Source organism: Littorina saxatilis, linkage group LG2, assembly GCF_037325665.1.
Source record: "Littorina saxatilis isolate snail1 linkage group LG2, US_GU_Lsax_2.0, whole genome shotgun sequence".
Classification (NCBI taxonomy): Eukaryota; Metazoa; Mollusca; class Gastropoda; order Littorinimorpha; family Littorinidae; genus Littorina; species Littorina saxatilis.
In genome coordinates, this window is record NC_090246.1 from 81,584,594 (window position 1) to 81,601,563 (window position 16,970).

Below are 16,970 nucleotides of genomic sequence, written 5' to 3' on the forward strand. Positions count from 1 at the left end.
ATGGGCTTGTTTAGCATAATTGCTTTTGTATACACATGCATTTTACAGTCTGTGTGTTCAGTTGTAGAAACAATTTCTCTTCTTGAGACAATAATAGCTTTTTGTTAACTTTCGGAGTAAGGATTTGAATGATTTTCCCTGTGGCGATTATGTCCATGCAATCTGCAATCCTGTGATCACACATCCACATACAAACACAATCAGTCGAATCATAACAATAAGCATGTTTTGCAAAATAACGTTTGGTAGTTTTTATTCCTTTTCAATGGCATGCAACAAAACGGTGACATTTGCTTTTTGCAGACATTTAAAAAGCAGTGAATTTATCCTTTGTATAATTATACTTATACTGTTATAGCTTACAACCAGGCTATAACAGTGATTGAATGTTGCCCCAGTTGACAAAGGAACAGGAAATAGAATGCATGTACAACTTCTCGTCTCAAACTAAAATAAAGAAGAAAAACAAATCTGAATATCTTGTTAAAGAGAACAGAGAAAAAAAGTGTATTTTGTACCTTCAAAACCTCTTAAACAGCGCTTACATTAGATTTAAGAAATCAGTGAACTTAACGTATAACAACGATTGAATAACTCTGCCCAACATGACAAAGAAAACAAAACTTGACTAAATATAAAAAGACAGATTTATTTCTCTCAAACAAAACCTTCAAACCTGTTGAAAAATAGGCTATTGCCTCCACCATCATTGTTCTGACCGCGCATAATAAACTGAACTTTTGACCAATGTCCAACAAAATTCAAATTAAGCTAAATCAAACACACTCCAAATAAATAATTAAATATGAAACACAACCACCAGTGTGCTCATGATTAAAAATAATGAAAACACATAATGCACACCCGGTGTATAACATTGTTCTGAAAGGAACAATACACGGCTTTGACTTTCTTTAAACTTATAAGTGGGCCTAATGCGTTCATGATAATAATGCAATATAACACAGTAAGGTAGTCTCGAGTCATATGATTACATATTTGTAACATGGAAAATAAACCAATGTTAAAATACTGTGAGGCATGAGAATTGGCATATATATATATATATATATATATATATATACAGATTATTTAAAACACTCCACTGAATAGTCCACACAATCAAAACAACTAGCAGCATCTTTAGTAAGGTCTATGCTTTTTCAATTGCAACAAATGAAAAATATACTTTTGTTTCTAACAGAAAGTAAGAAAGCTGCCAATTTATCCTTTGTATTATAGCTTCCAACAAACGTATAGCGACGATTGAATAACTTTGCCCCAGGTGACAAAGAAACATACAATAAAACTATTTTCCAACTTCTTGTCTCTCAAACAAAATTGAAAAAGCAAATCTTCAAACATCCTGTTAAAATAGGCCATTTGCCTCCACCATCGTTGTTTTGACAGCACATGCTGAAGTGACCTTTTGACCGATGCCCATGAAATACCAAATTAAGCTGATCTAAAGAGCCAAAAGTAAATGTACCATAAATACACTTTATATACACTCAAAATATCTCTTTATTCTTTATTTGGTGTTTAACGTCGTTTTCAACCACGCAGGTTATATCGCGACGGGGAAAGGGGGGGAGATGGGATAGAGCACTCAAAATCGAAATCAATCATTACATGTGAAACACCACTATGACCCAGTGTTTATGATACGTTATGATTGTTTTGACTTTCCTACAAGCGGACCTTATGGTAGTTTGTGGTCACGATAATAAATAATAATGATCACACGATGACCCAGTGTTTATGATACGTTATGATTGTTTTGACTTTCCTACTAGCGGACCTTATGGTAGTTTGTGGTCACGATAATAAATAATAATGATAATAAAGTTAAAACGGCTATGCCTACGATGCCTTCGGGCCTTGTTTTTGGCCGATTTGAGCGGAATTGCTGTTATATATTGCCCAGCCAACCTTAATTAGAGCAATCCTTACTCTTGTTATCCCAAAGAAGTACTGTACACTTAAGAAACGTCGTTCAAACTCGGCGTACAGCAAGCTTTAGAAGCGACCACTACTCTTTTGTACAAGAGGGAGAGTTTAAAGCGGCTAGGTCTGATTTACTCTCTCCTATCGCCACCAGACTAGTGTTATGCTACTATAAACCATAACAATGCTTCACGACCGGAATAGTTTCATATCTCAAAACTCGGGTTCTAGTGGCCAATTCAGTGTGGCATTGAGACTATATGCATGACTAAACGGGAAGTAATTCACACAGCCTCCACAACAAAAGAGCAGTGGTCGCTGCGGAAGCTCGCTGTACGCCGAGTTTAAACGACGTTTCTTAAGTCTTTCTTTCTTTATTTGGTGTTTAACGTCGTTTTCAACCACGAAGGTTATATCGCGACGGGGAAAGGGGGGAGATGGGATAGAGCCACTTGTTAATTGTTTCTTGTTCACAAAAGCACTAATAAAAAAATTGCTCCAGGGGCTTGCAACGTAGTACAATATATTACCTTACTGGGAGAATGCAAGTTTCCAGTACAAAGGACTTAACATTTCTTATATACTGCTTGACTAAAATCTTTACAAACATTGACTATATTCTATACAAGAAACACTTAACAAGGGTAAAAAGAGAAACAGAATCCGTTAGTCGCCTCTTACGACATGCTGGGGAGCATCGGGTAAATTCTTCCCCCTAACCCGCGGGGGGCGTACAGTACTTCTTTGGGATAACAAGGGTAAGGGTTGCTCTAATTAAGGTTGGCTGAACAATATGTACAGCCATTCCGCTCAAATCGGCTGAAAACAATGTCTGAATGCAACGTAGGCATAGCTGTTTTAAATCAGATCTAGCCGCTTTAAACAAGGGCAAAGCCACCGATAATCATGACTCACTTGCTCAGATTTCGTATTGTTTTTTGCTAATAGAATCTGACATGCATTTTGTGAGTATTCATAGGCTCTACAAGTATAACCAAGTCAAGTTTGTATCATGCATTTTTCCATTGTCTGAAAAGTTGTGACTGTTCAATACGTGGTCAGTTGTCAGAACATAGCCTCATTTTTGCTGCACAAATGAATTAAAAATAGCCAATTGTCTCCACCATCGTTGTTTTGACAGCACATAATAAACTGACCTTTTGACCAATCCTAAGATATGTCCCATCTAGCTTATTTAAAGGTGTTCGTCTGTGTTTTGCTTATTTATTCATAATCCTACCATTAAATTTCGCTAAAAAGTTAAGTCACATGATGAGAAGAACCACTGTGCAAAAAGTTATTTTAAAAAAGTTATAGGTAAAACAATGGGTTTTTTTCTCAGCAAACTCTCCTTATAATAGTCATGTTAAAAACAAGGGGAATAAATTAAGAAGATGTCATCTGTCACAACTTTTTAGTTAAATTAAAATGTAGTAATATAAAAAAAAAGGAGAAAAAATGCAGACGAGCACCTTTAAAATGTCCAACAATGATTTGCAAGAACACATTCTGAATAAATCATTAAATATCAAATTAAAAAAACACAACCACCAGTGTGCTCATAATAAAAAAACCGAAAAAACATCATACGCACCCAGTGTATATACATTGTTCTGACGGGAACATACAATGTGTCGACTTTCCTTAAACGGACTAGCAGGGCTACTGCTAGAGTGTGTTCAGTATAATCATGAAATAGAATGAAATGAGGTAGTCTTCACGTCGAACGCAGAAGAAGAAGAAGAAGGTAGTCTTCAGCCATAGAATTATATTTTTGCATAATGGAAAATCAACCACCGTAAAAATAAACCAGTTGTTGCATGATAAATGGCACAATTCAAAACACTCCATTGAATAGTCCACAAAAAGATAATTAGCAACATCATGTTTAGTGCTGTTGTAAGTGTTATTTCAATGGCAACAAACAAAACAGATTTTTTTTACTATATCAATGATTGACTAACTTTGCCCTCGGTGACAAAAGAACATGAAATAACACTTTTTTTCCAACTTCTTGTCTCTCAAACAAATAATAAAAGAAACACATCTTCAAACATCCTGTTAAAAATAGGCCATTTGCCTCCACAATGGTTGCTTTGACACCACATGCTGTAGTGACCTTTTGACAGAGGCCCCTGAAATATCAAATTAAGCTTATCTAAAATGGTCAAAAGTACATGTACATAAATACACTTTATATACACTTAAGATCTGAATTAATCATAACATGTGAAACACCACCATCGTTGTGTTGACAATAAAATGTCACACACGATGACAAAGTGCATATGACACTTTGATTGTTTTGACTTTCCTAATAGCGGACCTTATCTTTACTTTATTTGGTGTTTTAACATCGTTTTCAACCGTTCAAGGTTATATCGCGACGGGGAAAGGGGGGGGGGGGGGGATGATGGGATAGAGCCACTTGTTAATTGTTTCTTGTTCACAAAAGCACTAATCAAAAAATTGCTCCAGGGGCTAGCAACGTAGTACAATATATGACCTTACTGGGAGAATGCAAGTTTCTAGTACAAAGGACTTAACATTTCTTACATACTGCTCGACTAAAATCTTTACAAACATTGACTATATTCTATACAAGAAACACTTAACAAGGGTAAAAGGAGAAACAGAATCCGTTAGTTGCCTCTTACGACATGCTGGGGAGCATCGGGTAAATTCTTCCCCCTAACCCGCGGGGGGGGGGGGGGGGGGGGGGAGGGGAGCGGACCTTATGGTAGTCTGTGTTCATGATAATAAATAATGATAATACAGTTAAACAAGGGCAAAGCCACAAAGAATATGACTCACTTGCTTATATTTTGTTTTGTTTTGCTGATGTAATCACATGCATTTTATAAGTGTTCATAGGTTTCATAACCAAGACAAGTTTTTATAATGAAAGCTTCCATTATTTGAAAAGTTTTGAGTGTTCAATAGGTGGTCAGTTGTCAATAGATATATAGCCTCGTTTTTGCTATGCAAATGAATTAAAAATAGCCAACTGCCTCCACCATCATTGTTTTGACCGCATAACTGACCTTTGGATCAGTGCTAAGAAAGGTCACATCTAGCTTATTCAAAATGCCAAAAATGATTTGCATAAACACATACTAAATAAATCATTTAACATGAAACACAACCACCAGTGTGCTCATAGTCAAAATTAATAAAAACAAATAAAGATAAATGTGTAAATCATTGTCCAGTACAGCTCAAGACACAAACCTGCACTAGATATATATCTACTTAGTGGTAGTGATCAGCAACAACATTGGAAAGATGATCAGTAGCTGAAAAGCGGAACATTATTTAGTTTCGCTGATTTCTTTGCAAAGCAGTAATCCGGTTTCGTACATAGTTCTTGACGTGTAGCCAGGTACGATTTTTCAGAGCCTCTTCAGCCTGAAGGCACTTCTGGATATCCTCTTTTCTTGGCAGCACTTGCGTGGCGATATATTTTAACAAATGAGCCTCCACTGCCTTCACCTCCTCCTCCAACCACAGTCGACGTGGCTGGTTTGAACCTTTGTGGACACAGATATCACAAGACCTATTACCGGAGATACAAAGGTTAAATATGTTATCGGATTAAAACTTTATAAGGAACAATCATGCCAACTCAATATGAGCGCCGGGTAGTCTGGTGGTCTAGGCCGACAACTCGTGATCTCAGTGTCTCTATTTCGAATCTTGATTGGGCATGGACATTTATTTTCCCGAGTCAACATTTGTTCTGATTCTTCTTCGTGGCACTAAAGCTAGTACACTAAAACTGTCACATTTTCACTGTCAATCTTAGTGCTGCTTACATTTTGGTTGTTCAATGTAAGTTAGATATAGTACCTCCTCTTTTTTCCAATTCCTGGGACTCCCGTCCCCGCCTCTAATACACGGAAGTGTATGTGGGCGTAATCCATTAATTACAAAAGATTTCAAATCTAAATTAAAACCGGAATTACAGACCCTGTACACATTCATTTTCAAAGCATGGGACAGAAGCCACGAATGGGCATGAGAAGTGGCAGGTCAGTTAGCCATTGCACTTGTTAACTGATCCACTTATTTATTCATTTTTAAATAATTATACAATTTACTGCTTAGTTTTGAATCAAGAAAACTGAGCGACAGCAGGCCATTTTGATATGTTAAAGAACGTACGGATTTGAACTGCTCTTTGACAAAATGCCACTCCTAGTTAGATTAACAGTTTACTCGTTATGAACACAGACCTGTTTACATCCTGCATTAAAACCAGTCAGAAAAACACTCTCCAGAAGCTACCTTTATTTTTTGTGGACCGGCTCGTTCATTTTATTTAAAGATTTTCTTTAAAGTTTTTCAATTCAAAGAACTGTGATCTTTGCTATATTGGAGAAAGATTAATGGAGATCACTTTTAGACTCAAAAAGACTTTCAAATTCCGGCAACAGCACAAGTCACTGACCGTAGCAAGAGATAATGTCGAAGCACAGACATACTGGTCAAATAAACTCGATGCGAAGCAGGCTCATGTTTTGCCAAACACAATTTGTTTGTTTCCATGTTCATTTGTGTACTGCATTTTGTAAATAAACTAATGCTGCGTCTAACCTCGGGACACGTTCGCTTGGTTCGCGGACGAACGACTGCAGTGACTCATGACTGACTAGCTTTGTTGTTGCACTGATCTCAATTCGATCACCAAAATGCAAGTGATTCGCTCTTCTTAGACTTCGCCAGACACTGCCACTTGACTTGATAGTTTTGCCGATATTCCTGTACAACTTGAGCTTTTTTGGTTGGCATTTTGTCCCCAGAGAGATCGGCCTTACGCTTACGACCCATGTCGATCGGACCGAATGCACAAAAACCACGCGTTGACCGACAAATACCTTGTTTTTGCACATGCGCAGACAAGGCTGTTCCGGTCGGCCTTGAGCTAAAAGGGTTTTCGGGAAATCAAAATCCCGGTGACTACTAGTACTACAATTTCGACTTTAAATTTTCACACACGGAAATGGTTCTTGTGACCGGAATTTCCGGTAGATTTCCGTAATACCGGAATTTAGACCCTAAATCCGTAATAATTCCGGGAGGGTAAACAGGTCTGTGAACATACTCTATGTTTCCTTCCAAGTGCTTTAGAGAAGGGTATTACCGTACTCAAAAACACAATAACTATACGCTCCTAGTTAGATTAACAGTTAACACGTTATGAACAGGCTCTATTTTTCCTTTCAAGGGCTTCAGAGAAGGATATTACCTTACTCAAAAACACAATAACTATCTAGTTTACTGGTTTTGTTCTACTTTAAAAGAATAACTTTTGTGTGGATTGAGTCAGCTCCTTAAAGCTCAGTTCACAAAGAGAAAGAAGAGGTATAAAGACAATGATTATGTTTCCACTCACTGTTGCGCGTTGCCTTTGATTTGAGCTTCTTTGGTTTGGAATGGCTCCACTGTTCAGGTAGGTACTCATTGTCAGTTGAACCTTGGGGAAAAAAAAGACGATAGATTTTCTCAGCTGCCTTATCTTTATTTCAAATCATTTGATAGATTATGCAAAATAGCAAAAAAAGGACAACAGCTAAAAGACATATGCTTTTAAAATATCAATTTCGTTGTCAAATAACTAAACACAAGAGTTTCCACTATGGAATGCGGTCATTCAACAACTAGGTAATGGGCGCTTAGTTAATCGTCCGTACATGACGCCAGCATTTCTTTCTTTCTTTATTTGGTGTTTAACGTCGTTTTCAACCACGAAGGTTATATCGCGACGAGGGAAAGGGGGAGATGGGATAGGGGAAAGGGTGGAGATGGGAGGGAGCCACTTGTTAAGTGTTTCTTGTTCACAAAAGCACTAATCAAAAAATTGCTCCAGGGGCTTGCAACGTAGTACAATATATGACCTTACTGGGAGAATGCAAGTTTCCAGTACAAAGGACTAAACATTTCTTACATACTGCTTGACTAAAATCTTTACAAACATTGACTATATTCTATACAAGAACCACTTAACAAGGGTTAAAGGAGAAACAGAATCCGTTAGTCGCCTCATACGACATGCGGGGTGCAGAGAAATAAGGATGTGGAAAAGAAGACTTTTGGTAAGTGAAATAAAGGTGATGGATCCAGTCAGGCAGAAATAAGACAACAAGAAAAGAATTGGAAAACTGCAGGGAATAGTAGGGAGAGTTTTCTTGGAAGGAAATATAGGTGAAAGGACTGGTAAGGCAGAAATAAGACAAAAGAAGAGAAGAAACAGAACCGTTAGTCGCCTCTTACGACATGCTGGGTAGCAGCGGGTAAATTCTTTCTAGTCCCAACCAATATGGGACTCCCCCTAACCCGCGGGGGGTGACGCCAGCATGTTTCTAAATTAATTTATATGCAATAAAGCTTACTTTCGTTAGATGACGCTGAAGGAGAAGTGATCTGTGTGAATACACTGCATCTTTTGTTCATCATTGCCACACCAACAGGAGAGAATGTCCAGGAGGAAGGGGGCTCGCCTGGGGACATAATAAAATTATAATTAATTATTTATTGTATTAATTATGTTATGTTCAAAATAAATAAACGTGTGTTCCGTGTTATGAGTGTACAGGAATGAACTATTCTTCAAAGGTACAAATACATTTCAGATGTAAGACAATCAAAATGCATCAACGAATGCAGTTCTACCCCTCATCCTTAACCCCCACCCACCCCCCAACATTGACGCCGTAAAAAAACACCTCCGACAAGCGTGTTGGACACAAACAACTCTGTGAGTTAAATTCAAGCTGTTCCCACTCGAACACAGGAACCCCCTGACCTTCATCCATCTCCAGTCGCGCCCCCATGGAAAATTGGTTGACTAAGGAGAAAGATATATACTGAACTGTTTGAGCATGCACTGCTGTCAGCAGCACACCGTTGAAACTTCCTTTGGATTTCTGGTGCTTCCTCATCATCAGCAGAATCTGACAAATACAAAAACATGAATAACCCTTGTGATATTACCTCATTTTTTGTTTGTTTGTTTGCTTAACGCCCAGCCGACCACGAAGGGCCATATCAGGGCGGTGCTGCTTTGACATATAACGTGCGCCACACACAAGACAGAAGTCGCAGCACAGGCTTCATGTCTCACCCAGTCACATTATTCTGACACCGGACCAACCAGTCCTAGCACTAACCCCATAATGCCAGACGCCAGGCGGAGCAGCCACTAGATTGCCAATTTTAAAGTCTTAGGTATGACCCGGCCGGGGTTCGAACCCACAACGGGGCGGACGCCTTACCACTAGGCCAACCGTGCCGGTCATATTACCTCATGCCAGGGTGACAAGTTTATACTAAATAAGTAAATGTATTCACTTTTACATGGAATGGCAGCTACAAATAAGAAATTAAATCTACTATGTTACTTTGTGGGAGTGAGGAGGGGGGGGGGGGGGGGGTAAAGAGAAAGAAAAGTCATGTTTGCAACTACAAACTTAAGAGACTTTCAGACACTGAACAGCGACATCGCCATTCAAATATGTCCTGTCCCCACTCCAACACCATGTAGATGGGATGGATTCAGCCCATATTGTCACTTACTGTCACCTACTGCAGTGGAGCGCTGCGGACTTAAATTAAGGGCCCCTCCTGTTTTTGAACACCAGGAGCTATCTAGTTTGCTGTTAGGTAGGCACCGGCTCATCTTTCCTGCTTCCTTACTTTCTTTTACTATCAACATTCTGTTCACAGTTGTTATTTCTGCCAAAGTGACCAATCGCATTTGTTTTTATCCGAAACTGGGAGTGCTTGCAGTACTGTAGTTGATAGCATGCGTACACAGAAGAAGAAGACTTACTGTCAGGTGCAGCTGTAGCAGGACAAGGTTGATGCATAGGCGGAGAGGGCTGGTTATGTGGCGGTGCCAAAGAGTCTTTTGTTGCGAACCTTCCTGATGCAGATCGTTCTGGAATAGGGCTGTGACCCTTTTCAACAAATTCTGTAAATAATAGTTACAATATGATAGAATAGATAAAATCCCAGATCGCAAGTACAAAAGTTTATGTAGTAAGTACCGTAGTATTAATGTTTGCTTTATTGTGTAATGCAAATTAATGTTAGCACAATATATCACATTGTAGTGTGCATTGAAGTATGAACGTTCTCAATTTAGATTTAAAACAAATAAAATTGTATTGGTGGTTCAATGTCACTAGCCACAACAAAGGCGATACCAGAGAGAGGGAGACCGGGATTCAAACCTGTGACTATGAGAGTCAGAGGAACTATATGTAGTCCACGCTGTGTACCGAATGAGCCATCTCAGCCCCCCAATTTAGAAGAAGAAGAAGAGGCAGAAGAAGCAGAAGGAGAAGAAGATGAATTTAAGAATACAAAAAAAAGGTTATTACAATACTAGATTTAGAGATAGTCTAGCTGTGTTCATTTTGTGCAAAAAGAGCAAAGGAATTCATCTTCAAAATGTCACACATACCTGCCTCCTCATCCGAGGTGATGGCTTCATCTTCAGCCACTTCCATCTCATCCAGGGTGCAGCGCTGGTGGTCTTGCAGCTTCCCCTTTTCAAGGGCAAGGAGTAATTTGCTGACTTTGGCCAACTGCATCATGTCTGATGGGAGGCGGTAGTACTCGCGGTGAGTGCGAACATCATGTCCCATAAACTGAGCAAGGGCATCCAGCTCGTTGTCCTTCAAACTGACTATCTGGGACAGAGTAGCAACCTGCTTTCGAAGTGAAGTAGATGTGATGAACTGTGGCTCTGCCAACTGCGCTGATGTCACAAACTTTCGAAGCGTGTCAGATCCCCGAATGTGCCCCTCCGACTGAAAGAATGTGCAAGAAAACACAAATTTGTTGGAACCGCTGACACCAGCATCATCTCTTTTTTGCACAAGCAGTTCCACAGCTGCTTTCACCTGTGCAGTCATGAGAATTGGGACAATTCGGCCACGTTTTCCGATTATCTCAATCCTGGTCAGCTTGTTACATAGGATTTTTTCAAATGTGCTAAGTGATTTGAAGACATCCACATCGTGAGTTTCGTGTTGATTTAGATCTACTAGTTTCATTCTTGAGGCCTCGCCTGACCTTCTCCTGTTGAAAAGGATTATCTGGGTCAGAGTGACTTCCGCAAGGCTTTTCCATGCTGCCTTGATCTCCTTTTCTTCGTGTGCTGTAGTGAGGGTTTGGGTGGCCGCGGCTGAAACATTGCTGAGGTGAGAGGAGAGCTTGGCGACGTCTCTCGACAGAGGAAGACGTTTTGCATGTCCCTTTTTCTGTTCATACAGATTGCGACTTGCGTGGGCAGAAATTTCTTCATTCCATCTCATCTGATGGAGTTTCAGGTATCCCTGAACATCACACTTCAGACTGTCATTCCTTTTTTCCACGGCCTGGACCTCCAGTATGTCAGCACACAGCTTGATTGTGTAGCCAAGTTTGTTGGCTAAGGATGGAATTCGGAATTTGTATTCCTCTGCTTCGTAACCAGCGACTTGTTTGGTTGCTTCTATTACCGTTTTGAACATTTCAGGCGTGAGAAATTCCTTGAGAGAAGCGTTTTCAAGTCCTGACACTTTTCGCAGTTTCAATAACAGACGTGAAACCTCCCTCACTTTGTTTCGTATTTGGGCGAAACGACTCGGGTTAAATCCGTGCCGTTTTACTTGGCTTCTCGCAAGCTCTTTGATCAAAGGGTCAGTTTTGACTACCAGACGGATATGGTCTGACTGCAGTGTGTCAAGAAAAGACTGGAATGCCTCCGACTCATCTTCCTTGCATTCAGAATCGGGCAACATTAGCTTCCCTTTCTTTACAAATTCCCTCCGTGAGCCATCATTTGCTTCTACGCACTTGTGCCTGTAAATATCCTTTATTTGAAAGTATCCAAGGCAATAAGGGCAGGCAACAAAGTTGCTTACCGAAGGACTTTCTCGCTTCCTCCGTTTCACCACCAGTGTCCCAGACACATTTCTCAGAACACTCAAATTGTGCTGATGGTCACCAGCATTCCGAAGCTTTGTCAGCTCTGCCTTCTTTTCTCCGGATCCTTTCTTAGCATTCAAGTAAGGGACCATAGACTTTTCATCTTTGTGCTGCGTCTCAATATGCCGAGGCAAACGTGATTGTGGTTTCTGACAAAACAAACAAAAGTGCTGCTTAGGCTTGGGTACAGTTTTGTCACCAACAGTCTTTGTTTCAGCGAAGGACAATCCTTTGATTCTGCATGGATCTTCTTTGGGGCATGATGTGGACTCAGGACAAGCAGGTTCAGCAGGGGCAGGGCAAGTACTTTCAGTTCCCGTAGCCATTTTTGTGATGAGTTGTGACCCAAAAAACAATGGTGGGTACAAATGCGATCCGTCAATGCTGCTGGCAGAGTCTGGGACATATGTCATGTCTTTGTCTGAAAAATCCTGCAAAATACAATAACTATCGTCAAAAATTGCTGTCAGTTTGCACTGAGCCTCCCTCCGGCAGAAGATATGTGACCTTGAAGAGAAATCTTTCATAGAACATGGGGCGGGTGGTTTTGTGGAAAATGTGTCATTCACGCAGCGATACCGGGCTCAATGAGTCCCAGCTGGAACAAAACTTTAAAACGGATGTTCTGGGTATGACAAACCTTGAGGCCCCATTGTCTGGGGTCCTCTCCAGGTCCTAAAAACTAGTGTCCAGGGGTTTACCTTAACTTATTTTTTTTAGGTCAGCAATTTGAACCGGCCCAAACAATTCCCAACCGGCCCGCGTCACGATATGAAAATATAGCTCAATAAGCACATTCCTGCTCAGGGACGGTTAAATTGTCCGCCCGATTGCCAGAGGCGATTAAAATATCCGTCTCCGCTAGAAGAAACCGTCTGGCAGCTCGCCCATCTGGCCAGTGAAAATTCTGGTCAAATGCAAAAGTGTTGGTTGTACTACTATGGTGTTTTAAAGCCACATTAACACTGCAGATGCAGGAACCTCTGGCATCTGCAAAAACACCTCTATTTTGATTGTACAAAGAAATCTGATACTCATAATCTGTTGTGTGGTATGTACTGGACCAGCAACATTTCTGTCTGGCTAGTCACTTTCTTGAAGTTACTCGTTCGGCTGGCAAATTAAAATTTTGAGATTTGGCCATCACTGCTGCTCATACAATTGGTCACATGTGCAACCTCATAGATCTGCCAAGGGTTTTACAAGTCATGATGCAAAAAGAATATCCATTGACTTGAACAAATACCAAAAAAGTAAAGCCTAGCTATTTTCTGTGCTGATCAAGATTTTTTTAATCTCAATCATTCTTGTCAAGGATGGCCAAATCTTCAAATCTTAACTCGCCAACAGGACTAGTAACTTCAAGAAAGTTACTACACTAGTACTCACTAGCCCGCCAGAAATGTTGCTGGCCCAGCACATGCCCCAATTGTTGCATCGCTTTGAAACTTGAAATTACAACCAAAACTGTTGCATTGGTACAGAATGTTTATAGCCAGCCGACAAGTTGCCAGGTGGTTTCTCTTAGCCCGGCAGATTTTTTTTACTCACTCCTGGCAATCGGGTAGACTATTTGTCTATCCCTGCTGGTCAATAGTGAACTATAGGTTTTTCGAGAAATAATGTTGCCATTAGATTTGCTAATAAAGCGAAGCAGGTCTACTAAAATTTGTTGTTACATGTCCATTTGGAAGGATGCTCTTCTCACTAGTTAAAAGTCTGTACTGAACTGTGACGATAAATAAAGAAATATAAGCACAGCCTCAGAAAATGGAATCATAGGCACAAAAAAACACATTAACAGTAAACAGTCACAAATTAAAAACGTTAATCCAATCAATAGTGAGGAAAAATAGAATGCACAACTCTGATGCATGTTTTTCAGAGGCAAAAGAACATAGACTGCAGATAGCAAACATATTTCATTGCCTTGGTCATCACAGGAAACTCACAAGTAATGCAGATCAAACATTTAACAAATCAAATCGCAAAAACAAAATATCTTCAGACAGGGCAACAAATAATCTACTCTATAAAAACTCACCATTTGGGAGTCAACTGAGTGATGGCTGCTTGTAGAGTCCTCTGTCACAAGCGCCTGTGGTTCGAAGCTGCAGTCAACTGTAGGAAAGACAGACAGAAAGCGCCTGTGGTTGCATGATGCTTGGGACTTAAACCTGTTTTTGAGCTTCATATTTCCCCTTTACGTTGGTTTACAGTTAGAACAGTCTAGTTAACTGTTTTCATATTTGTGTATAATAAATTTGATATGGGAGATTTTACTTCATTCGTACTGAAGCTTGCGTAGAGTCCAGCTAGATCAGCTGTAAGTCCTATTTCATAGACTGGACTGGAGAAAGGCATTATGGTTTGTCTACACATGCGACTCAGTTGCGGTCGCCCTCTTGTTCCTGAATCAAGCTGAAGCCAAATACTGGTTGAACGTCCGTATATATATCGTCTATCGTCAGACTACATCGTCTGTCTTCCGTCTATCGTCTGTCTTCCATCTACCGTCTGTCTTCTGTCTATTGTATGTCTTCCGTCTGTCTTCCATCTATTGTCTGTCTTCCGTGTATTGTCTGTCTTCCATCTATTGTCTGTCTTCTGTCTATCGTCTGTCTTCCGTCTATCGTCTGTCTTCTATCTATCGTCTGTCTTCCGTCTATCGTCTGTCTTCTATCTATCGTCTGTCTTCCATCTATCGTCTGTCTTCCGTCTATTGTCTGTCTTCCGTCTATCTTCTGTCTATTGTCTGTCTTCCATCTATCGTCTGTCTTCCGTCTATCGTCTGTCTTCCGTCTATTGTCTGTCTTCGATCTACCATCTGTCTTCCGTCTATTGTCTGTCTTCCGTCTATCTTCCGTCTATTGTCTGTCTTCCGTCTATCTTCTGTCTATTGTCTGTCTTCCGTCTATTGTCTGTCTTCCGTCTATCATCAGACTACATCCCAAGAATTCAGCACTTTCTCTAGTGGGTCCTTTATTTTCTCTGTTAACTGTGGGTCAGTCCATTCATCAGATTGGGATCTGCATATATATGAGCGTTGCATAGGCAAAGGCAATATTGCCGATTCATTACAAAGCACTGGAAAGACCGTCTGCTAGACTGCAGCTACTAGTTTTGCAAGGTGTGTTGCAGGAATTGAATTTTTACCAGGGATGTATTTCATGGACGGCAAGAATTTAGTTTTTGTACAAACTATATCGTCTGTCGACCAGTAACAGAAGCAAACCTGACCAGGTATGTGCATGCAAGCACTTAATTCATCCACGGTGATGAAACAGGAAGCATGCTTTATTGTTGTAAATATATAGGATATTGAGCAGCTTCCGTTGACATATATGGCCTTATGACCGAAATAGGTCCATGTGAGACTATCAAATCATAACCCTGAATTCTTCCATGTGTATCAGAATAGCAATTTAACTACATATCTTAGTCATAACTAAACTGTGTTCACTGTAGTGTGATCACCCCTCCAGAAGTATTGCATAACAGTTAGTTAGTCAGGGGTTCCACTGGGTTTTTGCTTTTTGCGTTTGCATACACAACATGACTGAAAAAATGCGTATGAGCCGGGGAAAACGCGTACCATTACAAACTTAATTGGGGGAAAAAACGCGCAGGAGAAGTGTGTTTTTCTCACTACGATTGAGAAGACATGCAGTGTTGGCTTTAACCGGTAATTACCGGTATTTTACCGGTTGAAACGAAAAAATCCCCGAACAAAATTGGCTGCCGTTGATTTTTAGAACTACCGCGTCTTTTTTCGCTGGCAAAACTATAAAACCAGTACTCTGAGCTGGATTCTAACTGGTTCCAATGACCAGCCTACCGTTTTTTTCTGGACTGTTTGCTTCATAAAAGTTTGCGTACCGGTTTGAAAAAAGTACTAGCGCCATCACTGGACATGATGATGATAAGTAACTAAAAGAAGTCCCTTCATCAGATTCTGTTCTTTCACTTTCCGACGACAGATCGGTCTGTTTGCGTTTTGCAGTGGCTCTGTACAGGTAATAGGCCTCTAAGCGAGGAACTGAACTATTTGCATGGCGCTAAATGGAAGATATTTCGGCCTGAAAAACAATCACTGTGGGTCAGTCCGATGTAATCAGAGTAGACCCGGACACCCCTGGCCTGTAAACTGAATCGGCAGTGCACCAAACTGATGGCATGTGTGATAAGGCAGACCATTGTTTTGCTGAACACAGCAGGATCAATTATTTATTCTGTGACTCATGACCCCCCCCCCCCCCCCCCCCCTCCCCAAAGAAATGTAATGCAATCTTCCTCTTCGGTAGAGCTGGTCATTCATATAATTTATATGGCTATCGCCGGTGGCAGTGACCTAAGGAATAAAGATTCAATTCGGTAGAGCACTGGTACTATGGCCTCTGGCGATAAGTACACAAGTGTTAACAGTGATGAACAAGGCGGGTGGGGAGAATCAGAGGTGGGAGTTCAGGTGCTCTCTTCGTGGCTATTTAGTTTTTTGAGTGCAATTGTAATTTTGCGTGACAAAATGCAACATGTCGGTGAAAATGTGTACGGAGGCTGAAAACTGCGTATATATATACTTTTGTGTGTGCAATAAGTGGAACCCCTGAGTTAGTTCCTTACTTTCTGGTTAAATCTTGCCTTTCAACAAAATAAAAATGGGATTACATTGTACCTGGATGATTGCTGGTGTCATCTGGCAATGGTATGGCAGGTAGACTCTTAGCCAGTGCAGCCTGCACCATTCTTTGGCCGTATGAGAAATGTGGGAAGTACTCCCTTGTTTTAAATCTCTGGCCTCGGCCTCCTGGTTCCACTAGTGACATAATAGAACATTTTATTAGTAAATTTTCATTTGATTAATAATATCATCCTACATGCGTGAGAGAGACACTCGTGAGATAATAATCGTTCAAATCACATGTGTGTATATATATATCATGTAAATGAGGTCATGTCAAGCAAGTCTGGCAGGGACCTGTTTTTCCACTGCTTATGATGCCAAAGTCACCGAGACAAACGTCATTATAGAAGAAAAAAGATTG

The 16,970-nt window shown here is 40.4% G+C and overlaps 1 protein-coding gene across 4 annotated transcripts in view; it reads right to left on the reverse strand.

Moving 5' to 3' along the window:
• Positions 1–236: 236 nt before the first annotated feature.
• The window catches only part of LOC138959877 (uncharacterized), a 19,606-nt gene continuing 2,872 nt past the window's right edge, over positions 237–16,970 (reverse strand). For 3 of the 4 annotated variants that reach the window (XM_070331532.1, XM_070331534.1, XM_070331535.1), the window contains exons 2-9: positions 16,601–16,741; positions 13,970–14,046; positions 10,415–12,356; positions 9,779–9,919; positions 8,820–8,900; positions 8,340–8,447; positions 7,343–7,423; positions 237–5,477 (exon numbers count right to left, since the gene is read on the reverse strand). In XM_070331532.1, the coding sequence (XP_070187633.1) occupies positions 5,263–5,477; positions 7,343–7,423; positions 8,340–8,447; positions 8,820–8,900; positions 9,779–9,919; positions 10,415–12,356; positions 13,970–14,046; positions 16,601–16,741 (2,786 nt within the window). In that variant the 3' untranslated portion in view covers positions 237–5,262. The remainder of the gene's footprint in view (positions 5,478–7,342; positions 7,424–8,339; positions 8,448–8,819; positions 8,901–9,778; positions 9,920–10,414; positions 12,357–13,969; positions 14,047–16,600; positions 16,742–16,970) is intronic. The other variant, XM_070331533.1, reaches the window with a different exon arrangement.